This window comes from Ostrinia nubilalis, chromosome 7 (genome assembly GCF_963855985.1).
Source record: "Ostrinia nubilalis chromosome 7, ilOstNubi1.1, whole genome shotgun sequence".
In the NCBI taxonomy this organism is placed as follows: Eukaryota; Metazoa; Arthropoda; class Insecta; order Lepidoptera; family Crambidae; genus Ostrinia; species Ostrinia nubilalis.
Genome location: NC_087094.1, coordinates 15,454,268 through 15,471,531, shown reverse-complemented (window position 1 = coordinate 15,471,531; position 17,264 = coordinate 15,454,268). Strand labels below are relative to the sequence as shown.

General features: G+C 36.7%; 1 protein-coding gene across 1 annotated transcript in view; it reads left to right on the top strand.

Annotated features, from left to right (window-relative positions):
* Positions 1-17,264, top strand: part of LOC135073390 (cholecystokinin receptor type A-like) — an 80,097-nt gene that overhangs the window by 10,421 nt on the left and 52,412 nt on the right. Inside the window, exons 2-4 of the mRNA XM_063967549.1 lie at positions 5,252-5,512; positions 13,110-13,224; positions 15,195-15,395. Of these exons, the coding sequence (XP_063823619.1) occupies positions 5,258-5,512; positions 13,110-13,224; positions 15,195-15,395 (571 nt within the window). The 5' untranslated portion in view covers positions 5,252-5,257. The remainder of the gene's footprint in view (positions 1-5,251; positions 5,513-13,109; positions 13,225-15,194; positions 15,396-17,264) is intronic.

Sequence of the window (17,264 nt, the reverse complement as noted above, 5' to 3'; positions counted from 1 at the left end):
CGTACCGGAAAACGCAGCGTGGGACGTCCACCCACACGGTGGACCGACAACATCATAAAGGTAGCAGGAAGGCGCTGGACACAGGCCGCTAATAACCGGGCAACATGGAAAACATTGGGGGAGGCCTATATTCAGCAGTGGACGTCCTATGGCTGAGATGATGATGATGATTAGTTTGGAACGTTATCTATTATTGGCAATGACGATTTCGTATTAGGGCTTGTTTCCACGCAATGCAGGAAACCGCAAAACTGGGTTGTCATATGAACACACATTATGTGTGTTTTATATTCGAATTATAGTTCGTTTCATCCACGAAGACGCGCCCCACCAATTTATTGTTGGTCGAGGGAAACGCGGGGTGCGGGGAGTTTGATCCGAGCAATCCGAGCGTCATTATTGTAGTGTGCGTGTGCACTCATGGTTGATTTAGCGTGTACCGATAATACTCAAACATTAGCGGAAGAATGGGCGCGTCTTCGTGGATGAAACGATCTATACAAATAATGGATAGGTTTTTTGCAGGACACTGCAAATGGGGTGTTCGTGTGAACGTTAATTTATACACGTGTACTAAACGGGATCTTTCAAAAAACAGGATGTCTCCGTCGGAACAAGCCCTTAATGAATGACCTTTTCCTGGCAGACGAACAGCTATATTAGTAGCAAGTAATTGTATTTTGTGTAGTACGGGTTCAATTTCCGATATAGGTCAATTTCGTAACTTCGGTTTACTAGGCACAGCAATAACACATATTTAAAAAATGTAGCACGTAGAGTCTAATCCAGGTTGTGTGCGATAGGGCGGGAGTTAGTGTTACATTTTTATAATACGGGGCGGAATTTTGTAATGCCACCTGGAGGGAAAGTACCTACTCTTAATACTGTAAATAGAAAATTTTACCCAAAGGAAACATTCCTTAATTTAGGAAAAGAAATAAAACTGCATTCAAAGATTTCTGAAAATTTGCTTGCCAAACCCGGGAATCGAACCAACTATTTGTTAAAAATTACACCTTGTATTTTTATTGCATCGATCGTTAGGGTTAAGTATAAGGATGAAATCTCTCTTACAAACTTGATAAATAAAATGAAAGGAAAACCATGAAATCTTAAATTATTTTAATTATTCACAGAAAATTGTATGGTGGTGAACTTTAAAAAAAAATCTTTTCTCTTTCTTTAAAAAAATAAAAGAATGTTTTCTTTGAGTAAAATTTTCTATGTACAGTATTACGAGTAGGTACTTTTCCTCCAGGTGGCATTACAAAATTCCACCCTGTATATTTTTAAGATATAAAAATGTAACACATTATTATGAAAGCGGGGTGTCGGGAAGTGGTGGCAACGAAATTGACGCCATGTCACATTATGCATTATGCCTACAGTCTTGCAAAGGCTTTTAGAGTAAATCTAGAGTAAATTGAAATACGTCAATCAAAAGATGTATCAAAGATGATACATCTTTCATACGAGGACTTTTACTTTTTCACGCCTAAACTGCTGAACCAATATCATTGAATTTTAATTCTAATTCTATAAGACACGTGTAAATCAACATTGTGTACATCTTACATAAACTAAAATGTTTATTTTAAAACTTATCTCAAAATTAAATTAAAATTAGAGTTTATTTCAAAGATACTTTTCGTTGTAATATTTGGTTGTAGCATGTTTAGTAATTGTGTTTAAATTAACAAAGAACTTAGTTTAATTACCGAACTGTAGCCGACAACTTCAATGTTATTAAATTCTATGTACGTTGTTAAGTGCTGTTATAATCTTCAGTATTATCATTTTGATTAAATGATAATGAAACGCCGACTGAATTATTAAAAATGTTAACGATAAAACCTTTGTAAATTTTTTATCGGTTATTTGATCGGGACTGGCTGAAAAGAGAATTAAACCAAAGATTTAGGAAAAAAGTTTGCATACGAGATGTTCACTAACAAGATTTCGTTCGTGTTGGTTAGATAAAAAACTCCTTTTCAAATATTTCAACTGGCCATTTATTTTACTTTTTTTGGAAAACGAATTTCTTTTGTTTCTCTAGATATTTTTTGCAGCTTCGATTCATCTTTTGTCTATTGAAAAATCGGCTCTAATTTTTCAAAGGTAAAAAGATTAAGATATGGAAAAAAAGCTTAGCGCTTCTAAGTAATTACTCGCTGTAACTCAAGATAAATTACCGTTTTAAACAAACATAACGTTAAAATTAATCTGCGTTCAACTGCAAATGATGTTAGTGTGCTTAATTAAGGCCGGGTAGCAGAGAAAATGGCGAAAATGAGGTTTTCAGTTTTCATTTTTGAGGTACTAAACAGTAAAATTAAAGGCTAAGATTTTTATTGGGCATAGTTGAGGATATTTTCTAGGGCTATTAACGGATGGAAACACGATTTGATGAAGTTGACTCGATAGAATAAATTCCCAAAGTTACCTCTATTCGTTTTCTATTTATGGTTTTATTTTTAAAATAAGCGATTTGAGATTCTAAATCTTTTACTAAACTAAAGTTCAGAAATAACTTGAGGGCTTTTAACGGATGAAATTTTTATATTGCGTCTTATTTATTTACAATGTTAAAAAATGTGGAAAAAATCGTCCATGACGGCTTGGACAATCTCAATCAGTCGCGCGGTGGCGCTTACGGAGGACGGACGCGTGTCAGTTTTTTGGCCGTGACAGTTCGCGATTTGTCAATATTTTTGACAATGATGACTTTGATGAGTCACAGTATAATAATATCAGTGTTACTGGAGAAAGCTTAAATTTTTGATAATTAAAAATTATCAATTTTGTCTACCTATTGAAATTTAAATCGTTCGCATCCTTTTAAACGAAGACTCTACTCATGATACATAGTACATTCCTCAAATATGAGACAAAACCAATGAGTTAAAATTACATTTTAATAGTACTTACATACAATCGTCTTACACTCTTTAGAAGAGCACACTGACACAATTAAATAATAAATAAATAAATAATAAATATATAAAATACTGTCTAAGGTCTGTAGCTAAAGGTCTAAGCTGTAAGATAGAAGAATCTTCTAGCCAAAAAGATGGCAGATGCAGCAGATGTCAACGGATTTAAAACTGGAGTTCATATGACTCCTTGTAGACTTGAGTGTCTAGAGCGTCCCTTCCTCCACCATGCGTAAGAATTTTCACAAAAATACTGTCTAAGGTCTGTAGCTAAAGGTCTACGCTGCAAGATGGAAGAATCTTCTAACCAAAAAGATGGCAGATGCAGCAGATGTCAACGGATTTAAAACTGGAGTTGATGTGACTCCTTGTAGACTTGAGTGTCTAGAGCGTCCCTTCCTCCACCATGCATAAGAATTTTCACAAAAATACTGTCTAAGGTCTGTAGCTAAAGGTCTACGCTGCAAGATGGAAGAATCTTCTAACCAAAAAGATGGCAGATGCAGCAGATGTCAACGGATTTAAAACTGGAGTTGATGTGACTCCTTGTAGACTTGAGTGTCTAGAGCGTCCCTTCCTCCACCATGCATAAGAATTTTCACAAAAATACTGTCTAAGGTCTGTAGCTAAAGGTCTAAGCCGTAAGATAGAAGAATCTTATAGCCAAAAACATGGCAGATGCAGCAGATATCAACGGATTTAAAACTGGAGTTCATGTGTATCCTTGTAGTTTGGAGTCTCTAGAGCAGTGGTTCTTAACCTTTAAGTCATGGGACCATTTTACCAAATTTCTGTTTTGTCAGGGACCACCTCATAATCGGTCAAAACCAGTTTGACTGCAAAAATCAGTTAAAAGTGGTTTTGACCAAGGTGTGCAAGTGCACATCGTGGACCACTTGGAATGCCTCCAGGGACCACCAGTGGTCCGCGGACCACCGGTTAAGAACCACTTCTCTAGAGCGTCCCTTCCTCCTCTATGCGTAAGAATGTTTCAAAAATACTGTCTAAGGTCTGTAGCTAAAGGTCTAAGCTGCAAGATAGAAGAATCTTCTAGCCAAAAAGATGGCAGATGCAGCAGATGTCAACGGATTTAAAACTTGGAGTTCATGTGACTCCTTCTAGACTTGAGTGTCTAGAGCGTCCCTTCCTCCACCATGCGTAAAAGTTTTCAAAAAATACTGTCTGAGGTTACTGCTATGCTAGGATGGATAGGATGCTAGGATACTGTATTAAAAGTCTAAACTGCAAGATAGAAGAATCTTTTAGCCAAAAACATGGCAGATGCAGCATATATCAACGGATTTAAGACTGGACTGGCACCACCTTGCAATGTCATCCTCTCATTGTTATCTGTAATGTAAATTATTTTTAAAATGTATTTAAAAAATAAAATGTTCGTTTTATTATTTCAATAATCTGACCTCTCAACTCAACTACACTACACAAACACCTTTGTTCGCAACTGTATTGACGAAACCTCGATATTATACCGTTCATTTAAGATGGCAAGCTTTTTGCTGCGGTAATGCACTCCAGGTAACCGTGTGTGATGCTTATTGCTCATAGTGATTTTCGATACAGAGCCCCGTACATACGTTATACATAAATTATGGAAAGAAAACACCCAGACCAATACAAACAAATATGTATGCAATTTTAGTATGATATTTTTATTTATTAATAAACAAAAACACTGAACAAAATTGATGCGTGTACTGATTAATGTAATTAATTAGTTGCAATTCACAAAGCTTTGCATGTAAAGCTTTGTGAATTGCAACAACTATAATTTATTATCCAAGCTCTAAATAATCGCTACTACGAGTAACTGATCATAAAATGTTTTTCCAATCGCTCAAGCTCCCGAGGATCTACCGATAGGTCGGGTGACGTAATCTTGAAATTCTTTTAACCGGCGCGGAACTTCCGGAAGGTCGGGTGACGCCACGCCTCTTTGAACCGTGTTTACTTTGGCAGTTATATTCTATATTTATTCGATTCTAAAATATATTCCCAAAAATTTTGAAAGTTGTTTTAATTTGTATCACTTGGATATGATTTGTATTAGAAAGTGCTGTGAGTATGACGCTTGAACGGAAGGAAGTCAACCTAACCTAACCAACTGCGTATTTCTAAACTGCGTATTTCTATACTGTGTAGCCGCGAGAGCTCTTTGGCGCGCTGTCTTCGGCGAAGTATTGCGCACGCAGATTTTGACAGCGCGAAATACCTACTTTAGCAGAAATACCAAGCCTTAACGTCTACGTCTCTATTTTGGCTGTCGAACATTATTTTTCTAACTTTTCTTTTCTTTTCAGGTAAAAATGGATGGATCCAACATGACGGCGATTTACAACACCTCCTTGCTCCGCATGCGTGATACCACCACCATCCCCACGGTGGTAGCGATCAGAAACACCACGGTCAGGGTTGTGAACAACGCGTACGAGTGGCGGTTCATACTGCCGCCGTACTTCCTGATATTCATGCTGTCGATATGTGGCAACTGCTTGGTGATAGCCACTTTGGCCAGCAATCGGAGGATGAGGACGATCACAAACGTCTACTTGTTGAATCTGGTGAGTTTTTAGTAATCCATACTCTATACTAATATTATAAATGCGAAAGTAACTCTGTCTGTCTTGCTTTCACGCCTAAACCATGAACCGATTTTGATAAAATTTGGCATAGAGATAGTTTGAGTCCCGGGAAAGGACATAGGATAGTTTTTATACCGGTTTTTCAAACAGGGACGCGCGCGATATAGTTTTTCTGTGGCAGAAAAAGGGCGGAAAGCTAGTTACATTATATTTGCGTTATACCATAATTTTTCAAATTCTTTGTACAGGCCCTTTTCAACCGACTTCAAAAAAGGAGGAGGTTCTCAATTCGACCCGTATGTTTTTTTTTTTTTTTTTTTTCTATGTTTGTTACGCGATAACTCCGCCAATTATGAACCGATTTGAACAAATCTTTTTTCGGCGTATAGGTAATACCTCAAGGGTGGTCCCATTTAAATTTAATAATAGAAAAAACAACCCCCAAGGGTGGAAAATTGGGGATGAACTTTTTTATACGCAATATCTCCGCCGATTATTAATCAATTTGAACGATTATTTTTTTGTTGAATAGGTATTATCAAAAGGGTGGTTTCATGCGAATTTGAAGAAAATATTTCACCCCCAAGGGTGGAAAATTGGGGATGAACTTTTTTATACGCAATATTTTTAATTTTTAGTTTTTTTTTGTGTTCACGCATTTGAAGTCGGTTTTATTTTTTTTAAAAGTTAATTATTAGTGCACATGTTGGCGTCCTAATAGTATAGCTTACCCTACCAATACAACAATATTTTAGACAACACATCGGCTAGTAATAGACTCATTATTGATGATTTACAATTGTAGTACCTAATAGAAGTTTAACTTATGGCCGTTTTCACCATCAATCCCTAATTTTTAAGTGACCCCTATGAAAACAAAATGCCTGTTATTTGTTACCATAGGGGTCACTTAAAAATTAAGGATTGATGGTGAAAACGGCCATTAGTCCCGCCATACCGTGTTTAAGTAGTAATAGACATAATTTTAGGGCAATAATTAGAAGTAGTTTTCCCATCAGCCAGACAGTTTTGACAGTTCCAACTCCTTGCCAGACAGTTTTTTTAGGGTAGCTGCCAAAGCCACGATGACCCAAACTTCACCAATTAATTTACCAACATTATATCCTGTATTGGGAGCATACGCTGACAAACTTTCAGATTTAAAAAATGACGTAGGTCTGGCGTTCACTAGCTCTTAGTCTAACACATACTCGTAGTACTCGTACATAATTAAATCTTAAACACAGCTTGAAGTAAATTGGTAATCTAGAGATAGACATCTCTAGACAGCTTAGTTTCACGCTGTATTTCTACGAAACAACGGTCAAAACTTAACTTAATAAAATGTCTAACGACTTAGATTAAACTTTTATTTGGTTGAATTTCAATAGGTATTCCGACTTAAGGGACAAAATATCTGTTTGAGCTTGAATCGAGTTTTAAATGTTGTTTCGTAATGGTCCAAAGTGAGATAAGCAACATTAGTATTAATAAACATAAACCAAGTTTATGCGGATGGCTCTTAGTACAAACGGGTACTGATTCGGTTTTAATTGCCAAAACTAAGTAACCAAAACGCTGTCGTCAGTGAATTGAGGACTGTATTAAGTGCCACTTATGTACACCATTTATGAACTTAGGTTCTCACTAAAAGCTAGTGTCGGCGAGGACTAACATGTATGGTAATGACGGCGAATAGGGTATTTGCCACTACCAATCAACTGACGTAACTGTCAAAACGAGACTCTCCCATAGATTTTGTATGGAAATACGAGTACTAATCAGTGACGTCACTATTTTGTCAACTCAATTAAACTACTTTTTTCAATTGCGTTGTTGAGTTGTGCTTTAGAATTATTTGGGAGTGCGGGCAAATACTCAATTGTATCGAGTCTGGAAGGGTTGAAGGTCTGGATTTTTCTGTAGAAGTCTAAAGAAAATCAACTTTAGAGGCGAATTTTCAAACTTTTTCTGAAATGTCCGGTTTTAATCTGGCAATATTCTTGATGATAGTGTCAAGCTTAAATCTCTAAGGCCCGGTTTTTTGATTCGCAGTTAAAATAACCAATGGTCAAATTTGACAGATGTCAAATGACAAGTGGTTAAATATCAGAAAAAAGTGTTTTTCGAACAATGGTTAGCTTGACATTTAGTACTAGACTAAGAGCTAGTGAACGCCAGACCTACGTTATTTTGTCTGTCTGCCAAAGCCACCATTACCCAAACATGAAGTTTGGGTAATGGTGGCTTTGGCAGACAGACGGTACTAAAGGTGTGTAAAATACCAACTTAATTACGTCAAAGTATAAAGGCAGATTTTTTGATATTTCCTTCAAAATGTTATTAGAAATGACGTCATTCATTGACAGACACCTACCATGGTGGCAGCCCTTAGCCAGACACCTTAAAGTTCATGAAAATGTAGTCCTACTTACGTCATACTATAAAAGCTGATATTTACATAAAATATTTGAACTATCATTTGATGAAGTTTCCTCATCAGCCAGACACTTCTGATGGTTCCTTCGCCTTGCCAGACAGCTTTTAGGGTGGCTACTCAAGTATTTTGAGTCTGTAAATCATCATCTCATGTTGATGAGCTGATGATGGAAGGTAAGTACAACTCCTTAAGGCTTAAGAGTTGGAGGACAATTCTTTAACCAGTATATATGTTACAGGAAATGTATGAATTCTAGGAATTGTATACTATTCCTAGGAAATGTAAACAATTCCGAAGCTATTTAGGAAATGTATAAAATATTGCTTCAGAGATTTTTTAATACGCACATATCCTAGGAAATGTATACTTTTCCTATGAATTTTATAGAATTCCAATATTGTATTAGGAAATGTATAAAATTAATCGGCACAAGCGCGGTCGTGTGATCGGGTGCCCCTCGGTACGCCTAAAATTTCATTTGGCCAAACCACATTGGCCGATAGGTACTTTAAACTCACAAATTATTGTTTAGCCTGACAGTTGTTTTCGCACTATTATACTTTGGCCGAAAAAAATATTTGCTTAAATTTATTGGCATACCTTTCTTTCGGCATCACGCATATTACGCTGAAGTATTGGAAATCCCTAATTTTAACATCTCTTTTATTAAACTATTATTGGCATGAAGGTTTTAGTAATCCTGTAGCTGGATAACAAAGTCTAGGTTAGGTTAGGTTAGACTTGCGACCTTACACATACACAGCTGCCGCGGCGCGGTAGCGCCATTTAAGTTTCGGAGAGCAAAAATGGGCGCAATAAAAATAATTTTGTGTAAAAAAAAATATCTTAATTACATTTCCGACTGCTGTTTAGGAAATGTGTAATTTTCCTAGGAAATGTGTCTAATATGATTTACATCACACATTTCCGGGTGATTTTAGGACTTATACACAATTCCTAGGAATTGTATACAATGACGGATTTCATACATTTCCTGTAACATATATAAGTATAGTTTCTAAAGTTATTTGGGTGTTTGCATCAGCTAGTCATCATCCCATGTTGATGGAAGGTACAACTCCTTAACGCTTAGAAGTTGTAGGATAATTCACGTCATGCTCCTCGGCGGAACTACTTTAGATTTAACTAGTTTAAGTTTCTAAAATAAATCTATGAAATGTCAATAAAATACTAGTCCTATTTTTAAAAAAACTATGTCTCAGGTTTCGCCGTATTTTGTTATTGAAAGTGGTTGCGCTGCAGAGTATCCTTCCAGCGAAACCATCACGATATATCTATTACTATGCATAGTATAATCAAATTTATAGTATCAAATAATTCTATAACAATTCTACATATATTGAATTAGGACCCCCAAATCCTCACTAGAATTTATATACACGGAAAATATGGTGCCACAAATTTTCTCTTCGAAATAGTTGCTAAACGCCTAGAGTAAAGTTCTTAGCAACATTAGCATTAACATAGGTAATGCTAATGTTGCTAAGAACTTTACTCTAGGCAACTTTCAGAGGTAATCACTTTAAAATTAGGGATTACCTACCTAAGCCTTAAGGAGTTGTACTTACCTTCCATCATCAGCTCATCAACATATGATGATTTACAGACTCAAATACTTGAGTAACTTAAGAACAAGTACAAAATACAATATTTATAGTGCCTGGCGTTCGCACTTTCAGCCACCCTAAAAGCTGTCTGTCAAGGCGAAGGAACCATCAGAAGTGTCTGGCTGATGAGGAAATTTCATCAAATGATGGTTCAAATATTTTATGTAAATATCAGCTTTTATAGTATGACGTAAGTAGGACTACATTTTCATGAACTTTAAGGTGTCTGGCTAAGGGCTTCCACCATGGTAGGTGTCTGTCAATGAATGATGTCATTTCTTATAACATTTTGAAGGAAATGTCAAAAAATCAGCCTTTATACTTTGACGTAATTAAGTTGGTATTTTACACACCTGGTACCGTCTGTCTGCCAAAGCCACCATGACCCAAACTTCATGTTTGGCCATGGCTATGTTGGGAGCATGCGCTGACAAACTTTCAGCCTTTATAAAATAACGTAGGTCTGGCGTTCACTAGCTCTTAGTCTATACATTTTTTAACTATTAGTTTACATTTTGTTAATAACTATTAGTAGAAAAATTTTAAAATTAGTTATTTTAACTATTAATCAAAAAACTGGGCCTAAGTGCAAAAGTTTCTGTCGAATCATGAACGTCTGTTGGAGTAAATTATCTTATAGAAACCGAGGCTGTCCAACCTCCAGAAGTAAATCGGCGTGCGAACTTATATACCTACCATAGAAATATTAATGATGATGACTTAAGTCTGCCATAGGTCTAGTATAGAGATCTAGAAACAAAACAATTTTATTAGGCTTTAAATAGTTATACAATAAGTAACTTGATCAATGGTATTTTATTATTGGAATAAGAATCTTGTGTGCGATATCTATCAATTCGTTTTAATCAACGCCTTGCGTAATTACAGGTCTGAACTAAGAACAAGCGTATCTCTGTCAATAGCATTAAATATCAGATCAAAAAATGATACTGTTGTTGTTTTAGTTAATGACATGTCTGTATCTAAAAAAGCGAGTAAATCGCACAAAAAATATTTAACGTTTTTTTAATTGGAAACAAGGTCGCAATTTGCAACTACTGTTCTGTTTTATTTAAATGTTTATCGTCGCCTTTACACGAAAACACTAACTCAACCACAACCCCAAAACAAACGTAAATGGAAAAATATTTCACTTCAAACAATGGCTCGTCGACTTTCTGTTTGTATGCAGTGAGATGTGAAAATATTGTATTTTCGATATCGTTGCACGTCGCTAAGGCGGAAAATTGCTTGAATTTTCCGAAGCTGTGAAAAACTTACCTACTTGTAAAAAACTTGATGCAGGATGCACGGCTGAACCAGAGCCCAGACCTCCTCAATGATGCTCCAAGACTCAAAGCTCGATCTGATTCCTAAAAAGTTGGGCTATTTTCGCCATTAAAGCACGTGATGTCATAAGTCTGTAGAGTTAGGTATAGTTTCATCTTCTTCTTTTCGTGTCGACAACAAACCTACACAGTGTCAGCCCAAAACTCCGCTACTAGAGTGGCGTTGTCAGTAGCACTCATCAAATCCTCCTGAGTGCAGTTGCTTGGGCACTCAGGGCATGACATCAGGTGCTTCATCGACTGGAGAACAAAACCGCACCTGCACTCCATGTTTAAGCCATCCAAGAATCCCCACCTGACCAGATTGTCCTTACTACGGCCAACCTGCGTCCAAAGTCTATTTAAAGACTTCCAGGTAAGCCAGGGGAGCTCATGTCCAGGTGGAGGACTCTCAGACAAAGGGACAAAAGGGCAGGGGAGATCACCTCTCTCGCGCCATAGCCTGCATCTCTCTTTTGACCGATCGTCAAGTATAGTTTCATAATAAGAGCGGAATATTAGAAACCTTAATTTCGTAACATTGCGCATCGCTGAATTTTAATAGTCTCTCCACTCCGACCAACTCCGACATTTAACAGTCTCTCCTAGCTAGAGCTTTCATAGTTAATTACAGTTTCAGAGTAATAAACACGCGCTAACTAATCAACGTATAGTTTTACATATGCCCTTGTATAACATAATTGTCTAGCTAGGCTGTCTAGTGCTTCACTTACGAGCGTGCGTGAACGAACACCGCGTTAACAAGGTGTCAAGTCAACTAAGGCTGGGTTGCACCATCTTACTTTAACTGTAACAAACGTCAAAAATCTGTCAAACTCCATACAAAAATCACCGGTTATCGTTATAGTTACGGTCAAAGTTTGGTGGTGCAACTCAGCCTTAGTAGCGTAACAACAACTAATACCAGAGATGAAAGCATTATGTTCTAATTATAACTTCTTAACAAAGCTCCTAGTTATAACTAATGGCGATAGTTAGACGATATGTATTATCGACTAACTATTGCCATTCCCCTTAACGAACGTAATAAAACATACGTACGGACAATAGTGGCAGTGGGAGACGTAGGTACACGTTTCTCGTAGAGCTGATGGCCGATGGGGCAGAAAAGTTCTCGAGTGGTGACCGTGGACCTGAAAATGTAGTTTGGGCTTCCCACAAGGTGGACCGACAATCTTGTGAAGGTTACCGGACGATAAACAATAGAATAAACCGATACGACCTTACAATCTTTCAAGAAGAGAGCGTACTTACTTACTTATATCTTAAAGGCCGGCAACGCACCTGTAACTCCCCCGGGGCTGTGGGTTTTTATGGGTGGCGGTAATCATTTATACCGTCAGGTGGTTTTTTTGCTCGTTAGCCTTATGAAAAAGAATCTTCGAATCGTCTTATAAAAAATAAAAACACCTGTTCCTAGTTTCCAAGATTTCTGATTGAGTAGGTACACTTAGGAGTAATTCTTACAGGAGTTTGCTCTTAGGAGTATCTGTTCTCCGAGAACTTTAAGACCTTTTAGATACTAATTTTGTTTGTAAAGTAACGAGAAACTTTGCTTCCGTTTAACTCCACCCGTATACTTTTAAAACTGATCTAGAATAAAGTTTTTTGAGAAGGATACCGTCGAAATTGCTCTCTGTATTGGCATTCCATTAATTTGTAATACTAGGCCCAGTTATTTGATTCATAGTTAAAATAACTAATAGTTTGCTACTAATGGTTAAATATTAACAAAATGTGAACTAATAGTTAAAAAATGTACTAAAATTCAAGCTAATCATTGTTCGAAAAAAAATTTTTTTTTCTGATATTTAACCACTTGTCATTTGACATTTGTCAAATTTGACTATTGGTTAATTTAACAACGAATCAAAAAACTGGGCCTAAGTAGAATCTAGGTATTTGAAATCAGAAATATCGCGGGAAACCAAAACGCCACAATAAAATTGTTTATTTAATGTTTCAACCACTTTTAGCGCACTGGCCACTAATGATCTTTTTTTTATTTCACGATTGTCATTTGTTTTTATAACCGCGCTCGGAAAATACACGGAGTTTCTTTAATTTAGATGAACCATTAGTTAAAATAAATGAATAACATTATTTTTGCGGTAATTGTGCCATTACAGCAATTTAAACTGATGTGTTTTTTGTTTCAGGCTATATCCGATTTCCTGCTTGGTGTGTTCTGCCTACCCTTCACGTTGGTCGGGCAGATTTACAGGAGATTCTTCTTTGGAGCTGTTCTCTGCAAATTAATACCATTCTTACAAGGTAAGTGATATACTCATTTTGTTATCCAATCGCTATTTGCTAGATTTTGCCCTCGGCATTGCCTGCATGAATTTGTCTTTCTATCTATCATAGAAATAATTTAACAAGCGGCCTTTCCCTTTTAAAACATTCGAATTGACACCAAAAGTATAAAAAACTTGAACCCCAGTTCTATTCTTTAAAAAATAAATTGGTAACAGACAGCCAGTGTTACTTTAGCATTTACATAATTTTATCACAGCTATGTAGCAGTTATTTTATCTAGTGGATACCGATTTCTAACAGACTTTGTATGCTTTAGTAGACCATTACCTTGATATAATACCTGCCATCATGCGAATCCGGATCCATAAAAGGCGATCATTTGCCGCAATAAAACTGGATTTATTCAGTCCTAATTGTATTACAAGGCTGTAACTCTTGTAAGCGAGGTTTGATATATGAGCATATTATTATCCAGTGATAAAGTTTTAGTGGGCTTTGCTGCCTACGTGGCTTGTATGGTTTCGTTGAGGTACCTTTTTTACCCAGGAAAATGGCCTATCCATAACTACCACCAAGGGACTAAAAACCTGGGGTATTCCCTCTGCCACATTGTAGTCGGCGCCTTGGGTACTAAAAACGACCAAGGCACCTTCCGCGGACGTCCCCACGCCCCTACTTAATGAGGGCTGACAGGATTAGCCGGGACCACGAGGCCAATCCCGTCCTAACATAATATACCTAACTTAAAGCTTCTTAGCACGTGTCAAATGTTTGTCTCAAAGCGCTCGTAGGGCCTATCGTAAATATGTTAGTTAAATTAATGTTTTAGTACTAATTTTATTTATAAAAAAGTAATAATGTGTATTGTGTACTTATCGAGAAAAGTAATGATCAAACTATTCCGATCCTAAAAATTTTAGTTGTTTTATTTGGGTTTTGTGTTTAATAAACTTCTCATTTGAGTTCGGCAGTGCGTCAGCCAAGTTGACAAAAAAAGGTAAAAAGGTACCTATAGTAGGTACTAAACGAGAAAATGGTATTTGACAAGTTGGCTCTGTAAGGGCTTGTTCCTACGGAGACGTCTCGTTTTTTTCAGGGACTGTTTTTTCAGGATCCCATTTAGAGTATACGTGTTTTAATATTAATGTTCACACGAACATCCCGTTTGCAGTGTCCCGCAAAAACTAATGTGTTCGAATTTGTAGTGCGAATTTTAAATTACTTATGAGATTGACATGTCGTTCACATGACAGTCCAGTTTTGCAGGAATCTGTATTACTTAATCCCGCAAAACTGGATTGTGATGAGAATAATCCGCACGAAGACGTATGAAAACTCAATTCCTTTGTTTACAACGACTGCCAAAATATGTCGTTTATTACTGAACTTGAAACATTTTTCACTTTAATGTTATGCTTAAGTCATCTCACTTCACAAACTCAATTATGTTTTATTGAAAAATTGCTTTTTTACGTGACACTTTTAAGGCTTAGCAAACTACGAAGAACACAATAACTTTACCTCTTTATCAAATGACATTAAACGAATAAGTTTTGACTGAAGCCAAAATAAATTTTACTTTTACCCGACTTGATAGACATGGCACATCCCTCGAGATTTGTACTAATGTAACATTTACTTTATTTCGTTTTATTTATCATTGACTAAATCACATGAAAAAACTATTCCATGATGCGTTGTGCATTGTTTTATGTCAAATTATCTGATCTGATCTGAAAAATTTGAAGCTTTATCAAATTTTAGGATTAGCTTACAATTAATTTATGTACATAGAAAATATAGTATTCCAAGGTTAGGCCCCCAAGAAATGAGCGAGTAGGTAAGCCCTTACGTAAACTTCCGATCATTGGCCTCATAAGGATAAAAAAGGGTTAACTCGCAAAGTAGTTTTTTTTAACCCCAACGGCGAAGCTCTTTCTTTGTGTATCTTACCAGATGGAACTTTAAATTATTTTTTGTTACAGCCGTATCAGTGTCAGTGGACGTATGGACCCTGGTCGCGATATCCCTCGAGCGATACTTCGCGATCTGCCGGCCGCTCAAGTCGAGGAAGTGGCAGACCCAGTGCCACGCTTACAAGATGATAGCGATGGTGTGGATACTGTCCATCGCTCTCAACTCACCAATCTTGATCGTGTCGAACCTGCAGCCGATGAGGGGGAATGGTAATTCTTTGACCGTAAAAAAACTATAGTTTTAACTAAAAGTTGTTGCTGGATTTATTGGAGGCCTTTTCCGAGTTTCCACAACGATCAGCTCTGCACTGCCCCCATCCAGGCGGTCAAGCTGTAGAAGCTGGCTCCACAGGAGTTGCAGCGGTGGGAACGAGAGGTGGGAATAGTCCCGTGCTTGCACCCAAGCGCTTCCCGCGACCTTGATAGATCTTGTCAGTTGATCAGGTGAGAGTGGGAGGCCTGGCCATATTACGTCTTTTAGCTACCTACTTGAAATCTAAGAACTTCGTAGTTTTTATTAGGTGGGATGATAAGATTGCGTTTGGTGATGATGATTCACGCAGGTGATTCTTATTTTACGATGTATTAAAATACTGAACTTTTAGTTTTAATACTTAAACCATTTTGTAATGTGAAATAAATATTTATTGAATTGATGAATATAATGAAAATGCAAAACGTCTTTCAAAAGATTTTTGTATTAAAAATACACGTCGGAATATCCAACCTCGCCATCAAGTCGATTGCGTGGGCGATTAGTGCTTTCTGAAATTCCATAGGCACAAAACCATTCGTGGTTTGACGTAGATAGACAGCTCTAGCTCAATGAAATACAACGAATTTTATAAAAGGGTTCATACATACATCCATACTATCGTGCGAATGAGACTCTGATAGGTTTGGTGAGCTTTAAGACGTTAACATAGGAACAACTTCATTAATCCTGTATCTTTGCCATACACAAATCTTTGAACTTCCTAATTCGAAACCTGGTGAATTATTATGGTAACGTCAGAAGCAATTCAAAATTTTAAGTATCTTAATTTGCGCCATAAATGAGGTTAATCCCTTAGACAAACTATTATTTTGGATTACAAGTACTTAATACTGTTAGCAAATAGATTAGTTACTGTTATGATAATCTTAAGTGACAGTTCAATTAGCTAGAATAATTCTGCTTCGCTTCCTAACACAAAGCTTATAGTAGGGATGATTCTGAAGCTCATTTTTCCATACATTATCTACCCCACTACTTATTGCAACTTTCGTAATCGTTTTCGATTCGATAAAGTCACAAACTTTTGTTTTGTTTCTAACTTGAAGAAAAAACAAAGTTAATACGAGATCAACCGCAATTAAGTAGATAATGTCACATTAGTACGTGTGATGTAGTTTACTAATAAACTAAATAAATACAACTTAGTGTATTTGGAGAAGTTTCCTCGCGTCATCTCACATGTTTAAGTAATTTCTCAGAGAATTCAAGTCAGCGATCTCATTTTACCGGATAGTTAAGACTTCAAACATGTTATTTGTTCAAACATAAATAGGCAAGTAACATTACCCTCTAGTAAATGAGTCCTGTACAAATAGATCTCTACGCGCGTTGAAAGGGTAGGTATATTTGTTTATCTGCTACAAAGATGCTACCCACACATGACGTGGGTACTTTCATGGAAGTTACTACTAAATACTACTAAATGTCAGTTGTGGTACAAAGTAAAATGATGGTGATTTATCAAATAAATTCTTTCTGCTGTCTTTCCTGAATACTAGAAGGGCTTTTTAAGGCGAGAGTGAATAGGAACTTACAGCGCATAAAATTATGTACCATTCTAGACCGCATCTCCCTTAACACCAGGTGCGATTGCGATCAAATACCTGCCTTGTCATGCATAAATAAATACTAATTAATATCCTTGGACGTTTTACACTGCACCACCTAGACCCAAATTAAGTTATTCTTGGACTATAGGTACTTACAACAGGTTTTTTAACGTTGAATATTGGTCTCAAAGCGCTAGTAGGGTAAAAAGATTCTCATAGACATGTAGAGGCTCCCTAAGAGCAAAATATTTG